The sequence below is a fragment of the Pleurodeles waltl genome, chromosome 5 (assembly GCF_031143425.1).
Source record: "Pleurodeles waltl isolate 20211129_DDA chromosome 5, aPleWal1.hap1.20221129, whole genome shotgun sequence".
In the NCBI taxonomy this organism is placed as follows: domain Eukaryota; kingdom Metazoa; phylum Chordata; class Amphibia; order Caudata; family Salamandridae; genus Pleurodeles; species Pleurodeles waltl.
The window spans coordinates 577,728,401-577,748,193 of NC_090444.1; the positions used below are offsets into that span (position 1 = coordinate 577,728,401).

A 19,793-nucleotide genomic window follows, 5' to 3' on the forward strand; every position below is an offset into this window, starting at 1 on the left:
TAACCCCGAAAGCTTCGTTCAGATATTGTCAGTCATGTGTGTTGCCCCAACGTATACTCTTAAACATATTTTCTTGTGCGCTCTTCGTGGAAGCCCTGCTAATGTTCTTCCATTGGCGCCAAGAGCCTGCAGTTGCACCCATCAAAGCAGCTGCCGCTGGTGCCCAGCCCGGGCAGCCTGCCAGCTTCTGAATGCCCCCGCATTGGATCTCGTCAGGGCGGCCTTCCGACCAGCTCTTGAGACCATCACACGGCTGGGCTCTGGTACTCTGCGTCTGCTGTGCTTCTCTCGGCAGCCACCAGGGGACACTGAGGGGCCGAACCACCGCAGCGGAGACAGACCCCGTACCTGCGGCATCAGCAGAGGAGCTGGAGACCGAGCCCAACCTCCCGCAGCGTAGAGGAGAGCTCCACACAGCCCCTCCCCCGCCCTCCTAGAGCCGAGGGGCCAGAACGGCGAACCTGCGGCTGAGGCGGCTGGGCATCCTCCCGAGGCCCCTTCTCACCGACCCCTTCCCTCTCCGAGGAGACAGGTCCACCTCCTAGCCCTGTAGTGCCAGGGCTCGTTCCCGCGGCTTCCTCTACCGGCACCAGGAGGAGTGCGGCTCCCACAAAGGCACCCACCCGGCACAGAGAGCGCCACCGGCAGAGCAGCCCCCAGTCATGGCCGAGGGGGGCGAAGGCGGCGAGGACGAGATCCAGTTCCTTCGGACAGTGAGTCCGCACTTTGTCACCTATCTCGGGAGATGCGCTGTTCAGGGCTGTTTGCTGTGCTGGGCTCTGGTGGGCCACTGTAGACATGAGGTGCAGTGCCCGGGTGAAGTTCGGGGGGTGGTTAGTGGCAGTCCCAGAGAGCGCCTTAAGGCCCTGGGTTTGTGTGCCAGAGACAGGGGGGCAAGGTGCCAGAGCTTGGGGTGTAGTGACACAGGTGCACGTGTACTGCCGTGGGATGAGATGCTGCCACAGGGGCAAGGTGTAATATGGGGCATTGTATGTAGCCCCAAGTGATGGGGTGCCTTGGCAGGAGTAAGGACATTGTGCATGGGAGGCGATACAGTGCCAGTGATTGGGCACAGTGCTACTGGTGGGCTGCCGTCCAGAAGGTTGTATTTCTCTACCTCGTTCCCCAACCCCCGCTGTACTAAGCATTCGTTGCCACCCCTGGAGTTGGCTCTGGCTGCCCCAATGCCACTTCCGTGGCCGTGGGTGCATGGTCGTTTGTACAGCGGCGGGAGGGTGCGTGGCTCCTGAGTGCAAAATCTCTAGGGCACATTGGCACGTGCTCTGAAGGCTCTGCCTTACCCAGCTGGCATCAGCACGAGGGGAGAGTGGTAAACCGCCCCCTCTCCCTAAACGGCGATGCCTCGTTCCCACCAGAAACGGTGTCATTTTCTTTTTCTTTGGGGTGTTCCGGGGAAGGTAGAGGGGGCTCCCTGCCCGCTGTCTCGAGGGCACCGGTTTGCTGCAGTTTCTCCTCCTCCTTTTATGATAGGGAGGAGGTGGAGATCCTGTCCCTCCGGGCACCAGCAGGCAACAGCTACAGTAGAGCTCGCACAGAAAGTTTCAGAGACAACAGTGTGGCATGGCGAGGGCACCGGCGACCCAGGCGCTGGCTAGGCTTCGGACGTGCACACACATTGACTGGTCGCTGTGCGCATTTGTTTGCACTCTTGGCACTCTAGGAGGGCACATACTGTTGCATCGTTTTGTACGGAAGAACTGTAGACAGGCTCTCTCCACACACACATATACACACAGCCTTTGTTCCGTCTATATACAACCAGCCTTATGTGCTACCCTTCTGCTGCACAAGGTGCAACTGCATTTGCCCAAAGAGGGCAAACAAATGCGCACAGTGAACACGCGATGCGCGAGCATCCCCGAATAATATAGATACGGGTTTCGGGGTCTTACGGCCATGCCAAGGTACTGGTTTTCTGTACTGCTGTGCCGTGTTGTGTCGCAGTTTAGATATGGAACACACACAACGCGTCTTCTTAGAAGCGCATCGGTCTTTGTTGTGAGCCATTGTTTTCACGCCGAGGCCGTTTTCCCTCATTGAAGCCTTTCACGGCTGAGTCGTTCCATCTATCAAAGGAAAATTCGTTGCTCTCAGTGGTGTTTGCTTTGCAGAGATTACAAATGTGTGCGTGAAAATACTTTTATTGGTGTGTTTATGCAATCGCGGTCTGGAAGCGCTGTCTGTACAGTGTGTGTGTGGGGGGGGGGGGGGGGGGGGAGATTTGGAGTATGCGCATACACAACAAGCACACAGACGAGGTTGCCTTCTAGTGCTTTGTTTCCTGACTCTGGAAACAGCAAAAAACAAACTGTGTTCAAATTTATTCTTCCAAACAGAAACGCAGTGGGTGGTAGTTAGTAGTCAGTTCACACCAGCTCCTAGTTTTATCTGATAACATCACGCACGATTTAACTCCCAGTATTAAGCGCTATTGTAATAAAAAGGTGTTTTAGTGGGCAGACAAGTGATTGGGCACACGCCCAGCTGCGGGGACCCCCGGGCTCTTCTTCCCAGGCTCACAGTGCGTCGGGCGGATCACGCAGTAACGCTCAGACGACGCTAGGCTCGGATTATCCCCTGAAACCTGCGCGCACTTGTGCTGCTGCAAAGAAATGACCTTGGAGGAGAAGCAAAGCAGGTAGCTTTGCACAGAGGATGCACGAGCATGCGTAGTAACAACAACCTCAGGCTAGCGCGCGCAGCCTGGGAGTAAAGTTTGGAACTCTCTCTTCTTCTTGTCTCGGGCTTCCCATAGCACACTCGCCCCCGGGAGAAGCTTCGTATTTCTCGCTGCTGAAAAAACCTAGCAGCACCACCACAATACCCCCGCCCCAGCCAACCTTGCAGGAATGATGATAGATTGTGAGTGAAGCCTCATTCCACGACCAGGCCTGAAGTTTACTGTTGGGGACCAAGGAAATGTCACCTCTATCCATTAGCATGTGGCCCAATTTCTGCACATATATGTGCGTAGGTCTGAAATGCTTGTATTAGGCCAGACCTTGACATTCGTTTTATGTTTGTCTCACACTACCAGGGCCACTGCAATTATGCCGCAATGGAGGACAAAATCATGTGGCAGGGTTGATTAAATGATGCTGCAAGAAAAGGGAAATTATGGCGCGCAATGTGGCAAAGATTGTTCTAGTATTATTTAACTATTGTGTCGTTATTTTGTCATTTTTGCACCTTAACACTGGCTGGGCATAGGTTTTACTTCGTCAGTAGCAGTTTAATACCCAAATACGCCTATTATCAACTAAAAGCTGACCAGTCCACCTTTGCGAAGTTTCTTTCTCAATGGGACTAAGCATGTTGCCATGTAACTTTTGATCCCTTTGAGCTACAAGCATTTTTTGTGAAAGTCTTGAAGTTGTGCAGTTGCCCATTGACTCTGTGGCTAATGTAGCAACTGCATCATCATGCAGAAAGCACCAAAGCTGTAGAATTGCAGATTTCCTGGGCCCCTGTCTACTATCCACTTTCTCTACAGACATGGAACGCTGAGCTGAATCTCACTAAGTGCCCATGCCATATTAAATATCTAAATATGTAAAAAAAAATCAGTCCAGTCAGGTATATTGTGCATATGCCAATACCAAAAATGCACAAATGTATACAAGGGGCACCCACTTTTAGTTTTCAATAGATTGAGTTGACTTATTTGTATTGTAGAATGTTTTTGAAAAAATAATAACTGACACAAGTTTCACTATTTCTCAAGGCTTCAAAGTATTATAAACCAGCGAGGAGCCAAGTATCTAGATAAGTGCCTCTCTTGATGGGGAACTCTCTGCTCTACTCGTGCACCATCACATGACTATGCCTATGGACCAAAGATGCTTTGAGAAGCAGTGTATTGTTAAAGCGCTTCAGCTGCTGGAGCACTTTCCCTGACTCCTTTCTTTGTCTGTGTGGACTACCCACTGGTGCTCATGTAAAGTACAGGCGCCTTGATGTCAGGGGGATTGATGGGAGCTGCTCTTCTAGGCATAGCAGATGTGAGGGGGCTCCTAACAAAGCAGGGGAAAGTGGGCTGAGTCACCATATGTCTTGTAGGCTGCTGTTTCAGTATTATTTGTGATGGAGCTCAGTTCAACTTCTGTTCGCAATTCGACAAGGTATTTGACTATACCCAGCACAATATTTACTTCATAAGATGTCACAAAAGATAATCGACTGGCACGTATCAAAACCGCGCATCACTTGATGCACGTTGAAGTGCTGCCCAGGCAACAGGTCTTGTGATGAAACACAGGTACCCATACTGACCATGGCGATTGTTGCACTTGCAATTCTAACACTAATACAAACCAAATTATATAGGGCCAGATGTAGCAAAGGATTTGCGCCTCGCAAACGGCGAAAATCGCAGTTTGCGAGGCGCAAATGCCTCTTTGCTATGCAGAAATGCATATTGCGAGTCGGGAAAGACTCGCAATATGCATTTCAGAATCGCAAATAGGAGGTGTTCCCTTCCTATTTGCGATTCTGAGTGGTATGCAATACCATTTGCGACCGCCTACGCGGTCGCAAATGGTGTCGCAGTTACCATCCACTTCAAGTGGATGGTAACCCACTCGCAAATTGGAAGGGGTCCCCATGGGACCCCTTCCACTTTGTGCATGGACCCAAAACAATTTTTTCAGGTTTCGGTTTTTTTTTTTAAGTGCAGCTCGTTTTCCTTTAAGGAAAACGGGCTACACTTAAAAAAAAAAAAACTGCTTTATTGAAACCAGTCACGAACATGGAGGTCTGCTGACGACAGCAGGCCTCCATGTTTGCGAGTGCCTATACTCGCTATGGGGCCGCAATTTGCGACCCACTCATGAATATTGATGAGGTGGGTCATTGCGACCCCATAGCGAGTCGCAGTCGGTGTCTGAGACACCGTACTGCATACCAATTTGCGAGTTGCAAATTGCGAGTCGCATGGACTCGCACTTTGCAACTCGCAAATTTTTTATTTGCTACATCTGGCCCCTAGTTATTGTTATTTGTCCATTAATGTAGATATATGTTTACCTTGGCTAATGACCCCTAAAAATAAATTAAAATACAGTGAACCGTGTATGAGGCATATATAGCACACATGTGTGTTTGTATACACATATACACCCATAAATATATATATATATATATATATATATATATATATATATATATATATATATATTAACAAAAGAAAGACCACTAAACCGGCTACATCCACCTTACAAGGCTGGTGCGAAAAAACGGTAGTGGTACCCGTTTTTAAAATGTGGAAAAAAGTTTTTCTGCACTATTTCAAAAAGAACAGAAAGAAATCGCACCCGACATGTCTACTCCTCAAAAACAAAATTTTTATTTGCAAAAATATATGTTGTACATAGGGAAGCAAACTGGTTCAAAGGCAACTCGTTTCAACACCAAAGTGTCTTCATCACTGCCAAATTGGAAAAACCTGAGCACATTTCAAAACATGTTTAAATACCCCTTGCAATAAACAGAGAAGAAATGCTTTAGAAAAGAGAAAAGAAAAAAAGGGGGGGGGGGGGGAGTTTAAAGTTCACATAATAACATCCAGAAATTCAAAACAAATACTATAAACAATTTCAACAAATTTGAGAATACACCCAAATCAAAATCCAATTACCAATATTTTAATGCAGATAACCTGATCATTCTAACCTATGAACCCTCTGTTGATAATACCCATGAAGCAAATATATAATCACAAAATCAATATAACAATAACGCCAGTCATTTCAGAAAATTAATAATGATACTAGCTTCATGAATTCTATTAATGTCTAAATGTCACAAACTATAACCACAACATGGGAGCCCATACGGAGAGGACAGAGAAAAATCAAATTAAAATATAAATTCTTAATGATAATTATCATAATTAGCCAACATGTACATAAAGTTCCTCATCCTCATTGAGGCCCCCCGGGGTCTTTGTCCCGAGAAGAATGATATATTCTGATTCCCTGATCCTGAGAAGTCTCTCTCTGTCTCCACCCCGTGCATTTCTCTCAATCCTATCAATCCCAAAATAAACTAAACAATCAGCATCTCTGTTTTGCATCCTAGACCAATGTCTCGCCACAGGATAAGAAGTGTCATAATTCTTAATGGCCCTGTAATTTTCTAAAATCCTCTTTTTAACGGGCCAATGGTACTGCCGACATACTGAAGGCCACAGGGACATTGTAATACATAAATACAGTGATCGGAACCACATGAAATAACTTTGGCAATTGTTCTGACCTCTCCTCAGAATATCAAAAATAAAATATCTACAGCTATATACATCTAGATTTTCTATACCTGACTCCACATAAATGTACCTAACTGGTATACATATTTTCAAGGTACATAGATGTGGTGGTAGGAACAGTAAATGTATACTTTCATTTCTGCACTTACATTTCAATATTTGGTCCATCGATTTTCTGTCCTTGATATCCAATTACTTTGTATTAATGCTGTCCATATTCAGTTGTACAACCTTAAATCTGTATAAGTCGATTCTTATGACAAAATGCTGCTTAGTGCTAGGGATAATCAATTAGATGTGCAGATTTTCTGCAGTTCTGGATGTTAGTTGGGAATGGGAAACTTGGTGGTCTTCATTGCTTGTGTCTTCTTAAAGTTGAGATGTTTCGATGTGCAGTGGGTGTGGGAAAAGTAATTACCCAAGTGGTAAACACCCACATAACGTTACTCACAAACATTGGCAATGCCTTTTCTCACACTCATTTTTTCTAAACGTAGGCCAACTTCAAGTGGGCGTAAGTCAGGCAAAGAATGTGGGAAAGTCCCACAAATTGTTGCTTTTTGGGGCTAGATGTGATTGTTCCACAAGAGAAAGTATTTTGCAAGAGGAAAACTAAAAAGTAGGAAAGTGCAACAACTATCCCAACCATGCACCACAGATTGTTCACCATGTAGATGGGTTTCAATTGTTTTAATAAAATAATCCTAAGTAAACTACACTGCATGGCTAATCCTTATCACAGACATAGACTTGCTATATCCTAATCATACATAATGATTCCAAACTTATAGGGAGCCATTTTCATTCTTCATTGTAAGCCTTTCACTGCTGTGCCAGTGTTCAATTGGCTGGTGTTCTTCTGTCGTGTGCAACATAGCAGGCTTGACATTCCTCTTCATTTGTAGCCCTTCATGCCAGTTGAAGCTGAAGTGTGTTGACCTTTGGTGTATTTTACTCTTCTCAGGGCTCGGTACCTGCCACACATTGTTGTCATATCTTTCTCGCATTTCTGTGGCACCCTGAGTTTCATACTTTCTTCTTTTTTAAGGCACTTCTGTTCTGCTTGGGTTCTGGAATATGTCAGAGAACACTTTCCATATTTAAAAACACAGGCCCAGATTCACAGAACGTGGGTGGAAATGTTCTCCCATAGATTTCCTCCAGTGTAAAATTAGAAGTAACATTACACCACAGCTATCTAATCTTTGGTCTGTTGTGTCATTGGACAGCTGGCAGACTAGAATGTGCAAATTGCATACTGCGGGCCTGATTCACAAAGGAAAATTTACACTTCTATGTCAGTTGTCAATTGTTTGCTATTCACAAAGGGATTTATGATAAGTATCTTTACGAATGCGGAGTCTCCTCACATAAAAATATGTATCTTTTTATGTGCGGAGACTCCGCACTGGTTAAGATACTACTCCTAAATCCCTTTGTGAAAAGCAAACAATTGTACATTTACAGAAAAGTGTAAGTCTACTTGTTGGAATCAGGCCCTCAGTAGCTGCAACCTGCATCAAATTTTGTGATGTGACCAATATACTGTTTGTCAGACCATTTGGGAGGTTGGTTACTGGGCCCCATCTGTGGGACTTAGGACATTTACCACTGATTTTCTAGAGCTGAGCCTAATGAAGCTCTTAAAACAGAGCACCAATTTCATACGTTTAGTAGATGACTCTTACAGTGGTTGTGGGAGAGCAGTCTGCAGCTTTCTAAGGGGTGTGGTGTGGGGTTAGAGACTAAGGACTTGAATTAGAGTTTGGAGGACAGGGTACACAATACTCTAGGGGATGGAAGACCTTAATTTTTCCAGTCCTTGTTGGCTCCGTTGACTGAATACTTCACAGTAGGGGAAGTTAGAAGAAGGACATTATACTGTCCTCCCTATTTAGGGTAAGCAGTCTTATGTCTTTTTTTCCTGTCCATCAACCCTAGGAAAAATCTGTCAGCGAGGACAGAAAAAAATAATGACCCCCACGCAGTGGTTGAAAACTCCCAAGGCTTGGGGGAGTCATTAATATTTTGTTTTTCTGAAACAAACTCCTGATTTGGGAGTTTGTTTCAGAAAAACAAAAACTTTTGAAACGTTTGGTGAATGCCCATCAAAAGTGACAGCAACTATCCAGCAAACATCATGTACATTGAAAGCAACCACAGTGGCAGCAGTTCCTTTCAATATACAGAGATGACCGCTTGGCCAGCAGTCATCTCTTAGTTTGAAAGATGGTAGTCCATCAGGATGGCAGATGTAATGTCCTTACCACCCTGATGAACGGTGTGCCATCCATCAAATGCTAAATCAGACCCTAACCGTTCAACACTGCATCCAATAACCACTCAATAGGTGGAATCGCCAGACAGTGCATTATCATGTAAAAAGGCAAGTACTTTGTTTTCATCACAACATAGTACTGCACAAACATTACAAAAAGACATCTACAATGAGCAAGGTATAATGTTTCTAAAAAGTGGTATAATTAATGACTATACCCTTTATGCCCTCAGAGTACAGTAGTGTGAACAGGGAATAAGTGGGATGGTGCTAATCATGGGCTGGTCATGTATCAACAGCTCCCCTCTCCCAATAATGATCTCTCTAGTTAGCCTCTCAAGTGTTCAGTCTTTTGTGTTTTAAACTCTTTCTTCCCACTGCCCTTGAGCTGGCTATGCTGGGTGGAGCAAATACTTGGTACCTGGATCTCTGGCATGAGTCCTATGGGGTAGGCACTTCCGCTGATGAACACTGGTGCTTTCCATGGTTTCTCCAGCTCTGCCACCCCAATTCTCATACATCTTTGCAGTGCTGCTGTGAATGGCCACAGTGCTGACCAGGGAGTGGAGAAGTACAATCCAGAACCAGCCATCAGGCTCCAACAAATCAAACTCCTTCAATCAGGTGTGTAGTGGATGGTGAGTCCTATTAAGACATATAGGAGGGGGTTTAAAGTGAGGTTTATCACAAGCTAGCACAGTAGGTCAAGTTTGTAGGAATGGCTTGGAAATGTGTTTATCACACAATGAGCTGCACTCTGCCATGTGAGGCACACAGTGGGTGGCTCAGCTTTGGTGGGCCCACCACAAGTGGTTCTGTGATATAGGCACATGATGAGTAACACAGCCACACTGGGCACATGATGAGCAGCACAGCTGTGCTGGACACTTGATGAGTTGCACTTTACTGCACTGAGGACACAATGAGTAGCACAGCTACTCTGGGCACAACAGGCACAACTCCTGCTCTATTGCTGGCATTTCCTCCTGCCAGTTTCCTTCTCTGATGACACCTCTAGCATCCCACTTCACAGCATCCACGCTAGCACCTTAGGCAGGCACCTCCTTCTGGATTCCCCTCCTAGCAACCTCCTTTGTATGGTCACCCCATTGTCCCTCATTCTGCATCAGCAGTCACATCTTCCAAGAAATATAATCATCAGGAAGCTATAGACTTCTGTGTTAATGTCTCTCTGATGCCTCTGAGAACTGGCATTGTGAGATCACAGCCCTGGATCACTGACACTTGCCCCGCACCTGCTTCACTGATCATTAAGAAGTCCTTTAACACGGAGTGAAAGTTCCAACCACTTCTTATACTACCTTACCAGGTGTAATTTGTTGATTCACGACTTCAGCTGCGGATCTAATTCTAGGCAGCTCCATCAGTTGCTGTATTGGCTTCTAGATAAGCCAGACACTGTTTTCATCTTCCATATGTGGCAGAATAGTAGGGTGGGCTGAGGAGCTTTACCCCAAAGCAATCCAAAAACAGTGGCATCAAACGGGAAGCATCCTCCACACTTACACCCATGCACCTATTGTGGGTAGCTGGGTGCATAAAAGGCAGGACCTGGCTGAAAGGGTCAGCACTACATTACAAAACAGACTGTTCTTCCACAGAAAACTAATATGCACAAAAATGGTAACTAGGCTTAGATAGAAGGGGAACCAGAGGAGGCCACTAATAATGTCTACCTTAAACATTCAACACCGTGTTCCTGTAATAGGTGGCGGGGCAGGTCTTCGATTTTCACCAGAAACGCCGCAATTCTGTGCTCCTGGTGATAGACCCGTGTACCCCTAGGGCGCTATAATCTCTAATTGGGATGGGCGACTTTTTGTTAATAGACTGACCAGATGTGCAGTGGACAAGAATGTAAGTGACCAGAATACGTTTACTTACCCGTACCCTATTTGGGTTCATAGAATATCTAGAGAAGTTGTACCTATCTTTCGGTCCTGATGAAGCGTCACTGGATCCTTTCATGACCATTAAGACGCGAAACATGTTGACCTATGAATAGAGGGGTTAGGACAGTGCTTTTTTCCCCCCAAATCATATTAAAGTTAGAGTGCATAGGAACATTATTTCTTTAAGCACTCCGGTTATTTTTAATCATAGCCTAAACCTGTCTCTGACACATTAAATGATGATGGTTTGGGTTTAGAGCTATTTTTATCTTTTGTCTATTTTTTGTCCTCACTACAATCACTATTTGTATCCATCTCTGGCATTGCTTAACTTAAAGAACTCGGGCTAAGAGCCCCCCTTCGTTCGAAGGGTGCCCTGTCAGACATTGCAGCACCAGTCTGACGAGGAGCTTGCCCAATGATGATGCTTGACATCCAAAAGGATGTTTGAGGGCTCTCTTTGCTTCTGATAATAAAGTCCCCCTGTGTCTTATTAGTATTTTTGTTTCTTTGGGAACAGTGTACTTCATGATTTATACAGGTTATGTTGGGAGGCTGTACACTGGACCGTTAATCTCCCTGTCCCCCCTTTTTTTAATTGGTAATGTCTGTGTAACTAGGTTAGTTTTTCAGTAGAATAACAGTGGCTCCTGTTTTTAATTTTAATTTTTTTATTTTCAAGAATGTGGCAAGATAAGGATAATAACGCATTCACAAAGTGTGCGGTAATTCTCCTTTCTTTTGATTCAAATATTTGATTTTTAATATTCCCTAAGAATTGATGTCACAGCTCCCACCAAGATTCAGGAAAGAAGTTCAAAACGATTTAACAATAGACACCCTGTAGTCCCAATTTACTTGAACCTATCCTGTATCAAAGCTTCTGCCATGGGTTATTTGCAAAAGTGCTCTTGAGCCTATAAAACCAAACTGTGTGCTCACATGGCCCACCCTGAATCAGAATCAGCGTCTCCCTGGGTGGGGACTGACTTACTCCGTCAAGGCTCGGTGACCGCTTCCAAACAACCCACTACAAACTGTGAAGAATGGTCTCGTTTGGTGCCAAGGCTGTTTTAAAGGGACAGAATGAGAACGACGTATGAATGGTGTTGCATAATGAACTCCGACCTCCCTGGAATTCTGGGAGTTGTGTTTTTTTTGGCCAACCTTGTACAGTGATGTGAACGTTTGTATCTTACCTTGTTTCACATGATTTTATGCAACGCTTATTCATTGTGAATCAATATATTAAATTATTTGCATTACTTTATTGTTTCATTAGCATGCTATTAGTGGTGTATACAGTTGGTGGTGTAAGTAATTTCACCCACGAGGGATCAAATAATGCCCTCATTTGTAGTGTGTGGTAAGGCAATAAGCTCATTTTTGTTTTGCACTACCACATTTTTTGTTTAAAAGGTCTCTTTATGACAGACTCTGTGGGACCCTAGGAGAAGATATTCTGGTATCCTAGATCCCTGCTTTTATCCAGTTAAATACTTTTTTTAAGAGCTTCCAGTTCTGGTTGAGTCCGCCCTGGTGACATCACCCTACCAGGGTGTGGATAGTAACTAGGTGGATTTCTCTCACTCTGTGTGTGTGATATTAGGTATAGAGGGGCCACCAAAGCCCCCAGAGCCTGTTCATTTTTAAGGGATTATACCCTCACAATTGTGATCAACGACACAACTTGAACTGAAAATTTCAGCAATGGCTGAGGGTCTTTCATTTGATGATGAGGTTATCTCATTGATACCATCAGCACCACCACTTACCACAGATACCACCATGAACTTAGCTAGTACAGGTTCCAATGATTGGGACTCATTGACAGAGTTAAAGAGGTCACAGATCAAAACACTACTACATGGCGCTACTATGACAGAATATCTAAGGAGCAATATTGCTCATAATGGGTTGATTGTGTTTTATGCCCCACACACCTTTTTACAAGATACGGAATTTAGAAAGAGTTGATCTGTTATAGCATGGATATGCACAAGAGACTAACTAGTCCTTAAAATTCACAAGGCAAAGAGACTTTCAGATGTCCTACTGGTACATATAAAAACTATGGAGTATGGCATAGAGACCCAACTCACTGTGATAGTATTGAAGAAGAAATTGGAGGAAAATAATAAAACAACCACTAAATATAAAGATTCTTAAACTCAGCGTAAAAAAAATTCCAAAGGAATTTGAAACATTTCTCCTTTCAAGGCACTTTTCCTTATTCCATACCAGATTTTCAACTCAAAGCCTCTGATAGCTCAGATTTGTCAGACAGAAACAACTCCGGCTTAGGAAGGTCCTCAAGTAACTATTCAAATAACATGCCCAATAGCAATCTAATGAGATGAGGGGGTGAAAGCACATGGAGAGGCTCAGGTACTTTCTTATTACTCTCACAATTTCCACCCCAGTTCGGGTGGAACCCCCAAATCCAATACCCCTTTCAGCCCCTCCAATACAATTACCCCTGGCAACCTATGCCACCTTTTGTAGGGAGGGGCCAAAATCGAGGAAGAGGGAGAAAACAAGGACAAAAAATGCAATTGTCGACACAACCTCCCAGGGACCAAGATCATGCTGTCCAACCAGGAATCAGCAAAACAGCACAAGAATAGTCAACTTCAGTAAACACACTTTCACAGACCCCCAAATGAAGATCTTGAAGAAAGGCTTGGGGTTTTGTATCCACACCGAAAGCCTATGTTTTCAGTTTAAGACAGGAGTTGGCAAAACATTTTTACCGTACCCGCCTAGCTGTTTTTTTCAAGGGACAACCTGTCACTACTGCAAAGGAAGAGATCAATACGAGTCTTTGGAGTAAATCCTATTTCTTTCTACCAACCAATGCAATGCCCCCAGAAGTGTTGGCTTATGAAAAAGCGGTGGCACAAGACATAGACAAACTAAGGACCAGTACCATTCACACATTCAAGAATTTGATGAATTCAAAATTACAATTGGTGAAAGAAATAGACAATATTGATTCAATTGTTATCAAGCCAGCTGATAAGGGAGGAGCAACGGTTATACTTCCAAAAGAAATTTACGGGGCGGAGTGCTTGAGACTTCTCCAGAATCCCAGGAATTGAAAAAGCCTTGACAGAGATCCCACAAAGGATGACTCAGAAGATATAAAGTTCATGATAAAGGAGGCAAAAGACAAAGGATGGTTAACCAATAAAGAAGCTGAGTTTCTAATAGAAAAAACAGAGAATATGATACTTTGACATTCTATGGAAAATCCACCAGGGCGTGGTTCCCCCACCAAGCAGACCAATAGAATGTTGAGAATCTGACCATACTTACTTTATGGAAATTCCCCCAGGTAGTAGGACATTTCCCACATGGTCATTATAACATCTGTTCCTGCACAAAATCATCAATGAAAGAACTATATCTGGATCTGAAGACACTGTGGGTCCTAAATTACCATACAAATTGTGATAGCTTTAATTGTGTATACATATTGATATGCTCTTGTGGCCTGAAATTCGAAGGCATGACACCAAAGAAAATAAGGACACACATTAATAAACACAGGCACACCTTTGGATGTAAAAAGACAACCACCAAACTCATGTGTCACTTTGTGTCTGCAGGCCATTCAGACAATGATTTCACTAGGTATATCATAGAGAAGCTACAAACAGCAAATGGCCAACAACTTTTCATATGTGAACAGGGGTGGATCCGTAGACTGTAAAGTCTTAATGATGAAATCCCCTGGTCCCAATTAATAAGGATATGAGTTATATAGTGTAACAAGTAAAAGGGATTTCTCTCTAATTATACCTTCATGTACATCACAGATTTTTTTTCTTGATAACGACTTGGAAACATCCCTAATTAAACTTCTATACAAAGAGCACTGTACATGCCTTGTTTTTTGTAAAATCCATTGACAAGGTCATAATATTAGGGTACAGAGAAGTAACACCCATGATTTATTTACTGACTCTATCCCCTTTTGTTAAGAAATAGGCATAACACTCATAAGATTATAGTGAGCATAGATCTTTTCCTAGGGTCCAATAATGCCTGTCATAGGGAAATGTTTTATATGAAAAATGAGCCTATTTCCTGCTCGCATACAACAAATGAGGGCATCATTTGATCATTGGGTGGGTTTCATGGGTGGAATTACTTACACCACCAACTGTATACACCAGTCAAAGAATACTAATAAAGCAATAAAGTAATGCAATTAATTTATATTGATTCACAATGAATAAGCATTACAAAACAAATGTGAAACGTGGTACAGTACACAAGTTCACATTGCTATGCAGGTTTGGCCAAAAAAACACAACTTCCAGAATTCCAGGGTGGCCGAGGTTCATTACGTGTCATTAATCAAACCGCGTTCTCACTCTGCCCCCTTAAAAACAGCCTCAGAGCCAAACAAGACTGTTGTTCGGTGGTCTGTAGTGGGTCCCCCACAGGTTTGGAAGCAGTGACCGAGCCTTGATTAAGTAAGTCAGTCCCCTCCTGGGGAGATAGTGACTCTGGGTTGGTAGGGGTCATGTGAGCACACAGTATGGTTTTATGGGCTTGGGCGCACTTTTGTGAATAACCCAAGGTGGGAGCTTTGTCTTTTGTTAAGTCGTTTTAAAATTCTCTCCTGAATCTTGGCGGGAGCTGTGACATCAATTCTTAGGGAGATTTAAAAATTGGATATTTCAATCAAAAGAAATGGGGATTACCACTTGCTTTGTGAATGCATTATTATCCCTATCTTGCAAATTTCTTGAAAAAAAATGGAAGTCATTACTATTCTACTGAAAAACTAACCTAGTTTACACAGACATTACGCCTGTGTTATAAGGTACCAACATGATTGTTCTTTTAACATAAACACAATAGATACCTGGGGGAACCCGAAAAGCTTGAAATAATTTGAAAAAGCAAAAAGCCCCTTTGTGATAGCAACATTCGAAACCCTCAAAGGGCAGCCTGGTTGCACAATATGTATTAAGCATGAAATAAATGAACTTATTTATAATTGTGTTAGCGTAATACTACTGAAGCAAACATAGGTGTTTTTATGACACATTGTCTCAAATGTTTGACTACAGGACGGCACCCCGACTAGACACTCATGAATCCCGAACCACCCAACAATAGGGTAGGGTGTGATAGTGTTTTTGGAAAGTCTGCTTGATGAATGTGACTTGAACATGGTTCCATGTGGTTTGGGTGCTCACAAATGATGTATGCATGCACATGCACACTTGGTGGCTTTACAGCTGGTTGGCCGTATAAAACATACTCACTGGCAGTGGCTTTACTGCTGTTTTTATGGTGGTACACAATATGACCTTTTTAAGCTCTGGTTTATTATGTTTGATGTGTACAGTGGATGGTAACAGAGTTCCCTGGCACACCTATCCTGTTTATCTAGGGCCTAGCTCCCAAATAGGTGTTGGTTAGTTTGGCCAGATGTACCATATGATTTTTGAAGATAACTCTACCATAAAACATAGTCAGAAATTCAACTATGATTTCTTGTCTAAGACTTTTTTCCTCTCTTGACCACTAGTAAATTTGGTGATTATGAGATATTTCAATTTTCTTGAGAGTACTTTCACCACTATTATGTGATATATTATGCTTTCTTCTAGGTACTTCTGATTGTGAAGTTTCATGTAGATCAGGTGAGAGCAATAGGCCTCATGAGTATGCATCAAGTACGTGCATAGATAGTCATGGACAGCTTGACAGTCCTGACGAAGGCCCCAGACCCGAATGGGCTTCATGTGAGCGCTGAAACATGTTGGCTTGAAGATAGGTATTTTGGGACACTAATTCCTTCCGGAAACCTAGACTTGAATTTTATCCATACCCTTGGTACCCTAAATAAAGAGGATATTCCCTTGGGTATACCAGTCAGTATGTTTAACAGTTCTACTTTTTATATTCTGGATCCCTGCTTTTATCCTGTTAGATACTTTATTTAAGAACTCCCAATTCTGGATTAGTCGTCCCTGGTGGTATCATCATACCAGTGTGTGGCTAGGCACCGATGGTGAAGCATGCCACGACCAGTGAGTGAGGGGTCTACTCCAATTCTATTTGAATGTTTAAGGTAGACATTAATAGTGGTCTCATCTGGTTCCCCTTCTATCTAAGCCTAGTTTCAATTTTTGTGCATATCACTTCTGACACCTCCCATATACACTAATGGTAGTGCTGATGTTAAGAAAAAAATGGCATAACTCCGAAGTAGGCTGCTGCTGCTACTTTTCTAAAGGAATCCTTTTTCCATCTTCCAGCCCACATTGAATGAAGCTTTTCCAAAAGCTTCATGGTTGCTAGCAATACACTATGCTAGTCTGTCCTGCTCTCGCACTTCCATTTTGCACACAGGCCCACACAGAGGAACCAAAGTAGATTCTGCTGTGTCCATAGTGCAACATGCTACACATACTTCTTGTACTCTTCTGTTACACACTGAAGCAGACTCACATACACACTTATGTTACAATCATGCACACAGGGATATATCTCAGGGTCTGGTTGTTATAATAATGCAAGACACTTTACATAGTAAGGCCAAAGCATATGCACCCATGGTATGAACTGACTGCTGGCACCATTATTCTTTATAGACTGGTGAGCTGGTAGTAGTCACACTCAGAAAGGAAAGCACACTTGGTGCACCCCCCCAACCACAGACACAGTATCTTATTTAGGTGTTCTCAGGCCTATACATGATAATCATGCGTGTAGAGACCAAATTAAAAATGTTTAAAACTTTCCAGAGACTCACATGCATCTTTTTTAAGGCAGAACCTCACTGCCACAGATCATGCAGATGACATTACTGTCTCATCAGTGCTCCTGCCCCCTCTGCACACACACACACACACACACTGCCCCTCTACTTATGCAGTGCCCTATCTGCTCCTACCCGATCTGCTCACCAGTAGTGTCTAGTGATCTTTGGAAATGGTGAAGCATAATACTTGCCCCGTGTTCCAGTGATTGAGTTAAGCGAGGGAGCAAGACTTCTTCTAGGAGGGTTCAAGTAATGAAAACCTTTTTAAAAATTTGGTTTCCAAGTGCATTATAATATACAACTTTCACATACATTTACTAAAAAGCCATAGGCTCTGAAAGGACACTCGTGAAATATCCTGGAACTTTCTTGGTGTGCCTAGAAACCATGACCCTCCCCAGGAATTGACCCAATTTTTACCAAATTTGTCATAAGTTTTCCCCATGTGTCAAATTACCTTGAGTATGCAAACACCAGATTTTTGCCATGATGCACCCATAGGCCATGAATTGCTTTGATTATGCCAGAGCCTGTATTTCATCACGGACGTCTCCCACCCCTACCACATGCCATGAGTACCCTAACCGGTAAGCCACAATCACTTCCAGTGTGCCAGGGTCAGCATCACTTTCAAGCATAAGAGACACACGTAGACTTTCACACACTGTTTTAGCCTCACTCTCTCACTCCCACTCTCTCACACTCCCAATGTTTTCATCCGTTTGTGAATCCACTGCGGCCTCCTCAGTTCAGGAGCCAAGGCCAGGCTTTGCTGTGCTTTCACAAGCTCTCAGCTGACATATTACTGGGGCTCGACCCCCAGTGCCCCAGAGAAATTGGCACTCGTGGATGTATTGCATAAAGAAAATTCGTAGGAAGTGTCCAAACTCTCTACCTCATGAATACTGATGAGGCAGGTGGCATTTTGTGACAACTAGCAAATGCCTATCATTGCAGAGATGGAGTCTTGCAAAGGAAAGAACTCCGTACATGGTTTTGCATTCCTTCCAGGGGAACTTTATTTAAAGCATCCTGTGTCCCTTAAGAGGGCCCAGGAGATTTCTAAAAAAAGTTCACACAGAAGGCAAGTCCCTGGGAAAGAGCATGACGTGATCCCCAGATCACTTCTTGCTCCCGCCAAGGCTGTCACACACCAGTCCCGAGGGGGAAGCAGAAGCGGTCCCAAAGGGAAAGCTTCCCCTTTCAAAATCAGTTACGCTCCCAACTCTAGTGCTGGTAACAGCGAATACACTCTTAAGCCATTAATAAATACTATATGCCTCTCAAGTAGAATGGGGCCTCCCCTCTAATGCCCCCTCCTGTTTGTAATTCAGAACGATTCTGAAAACCCTTCAAAGACTGAGAAAAAAACGTAGACTCGCAAAATGCTTTTTATTTATCACTCAGAGGTGTTTCTGGTCACAAACCAACTGGTTTGCAAATCAGAGGCATTGCTACCGTAAATGTATGCTACTAACACAATCTCCGTGTGCCCCTAAGAACAACACAGGGGCCCAAAAACCTTTATGCTTCAAATGCTTGGATTATAGACCAGAGGTGTTCAAAATCCTTCCTGCCACATTTGGCATTTTGGAATGACTGGATTTACACAATTATTGTTTATCCTACATGCGTTTGTACTTACACCTCTTAGGAAAGACTGTGTTGAGCTGTAAGTATTTGAAAATGGAAACGTCGCGCCTTCTTTATAACTCTGTACCAGCATTTAGCCGATTTCTAGACATTCACTCGCAGGTACAGAGTTAATGGCGGAATTTCTCCAGTTGATGAAGAAAGTTTTAGAACTTGCATATATACCGGGCGTACAGCTGACATTTAAGACACCAGACCCTAGCCGCTATCACTGCTGATTCTCAATGTAAATGTAATAGTTAAATTTAGAAAAAAAGATTTTCTTGACAGTTGTTTTTTCCTCAATTCGAGGCGTGTAATGCCTTATTACCCCTGAAGGCCTCCTATGCCCCTTTCACTATTTTGCTTTAGAAATAACCAATGACCCCGTGTTTGTTCTGAACCCACCATGGTCTACAAACCATTCTACTTATTGCTGCTCCCAACTCACGAAAGAAAGGTTTTCGAAATACATGAGCTAAAACGCAAACCGTTCTCTGTAATCTTCTTTGCAATCTTTGCGTTATATGCGTTTTATTCCTAAATCTGCCCGTAAATGGTAGTCTGGGTTTAGAAAAATGGCACACAAAGCAAATATTATATCTAAATTGTTGAATGCGTATGGCAAAGCGCTTTTCGTGCTGACAACAAGGTATATTACATTATAGGGGTCTATATTAATCAAAGGTTTTATCAGCAGTTCACGTTCGTAATCCGTTTTGTATGGATTCGGTGATGCAGAGCATGTGCTCGAGCGTTGGAACAGAAGGATGCCATGTCTGTGGCGAGACAGGCAGCGATGGCTGACGCTGCATGTATGAAGTCCACTAGCTCTCTTGAGAACATGGCGCCAGGCGGAAGTCTGAGGACCATAATGGAGAGCCGGGGTCAAGA

General features: G+C 43.5%; 1 protein-coding gene across 1 annotated transcript in view; it reads left to right on the forward strand.

Annotated features, from left to right (window-relative positions):
* Nucleotides 1–358: 358 nt before the first annotated feature.
* RYR2 (ryanodine receptor 2) overlaps nt 359–19,793 on the forward strand; it is a 2,714,825-nt gene continuing 2,695,390 nt past the window's right edge. Inside the window, exon 1 of the mRNA XM_069234403.1 lies at nt 359–713. Coding sequence (XP_069090504.1) covers nt 663–713 — 51 coding nt within the window. The 5' untranslated portion in view covers nt 359–662. The remainder of the gene's footprint in view (nt 714–19,793) is intronic.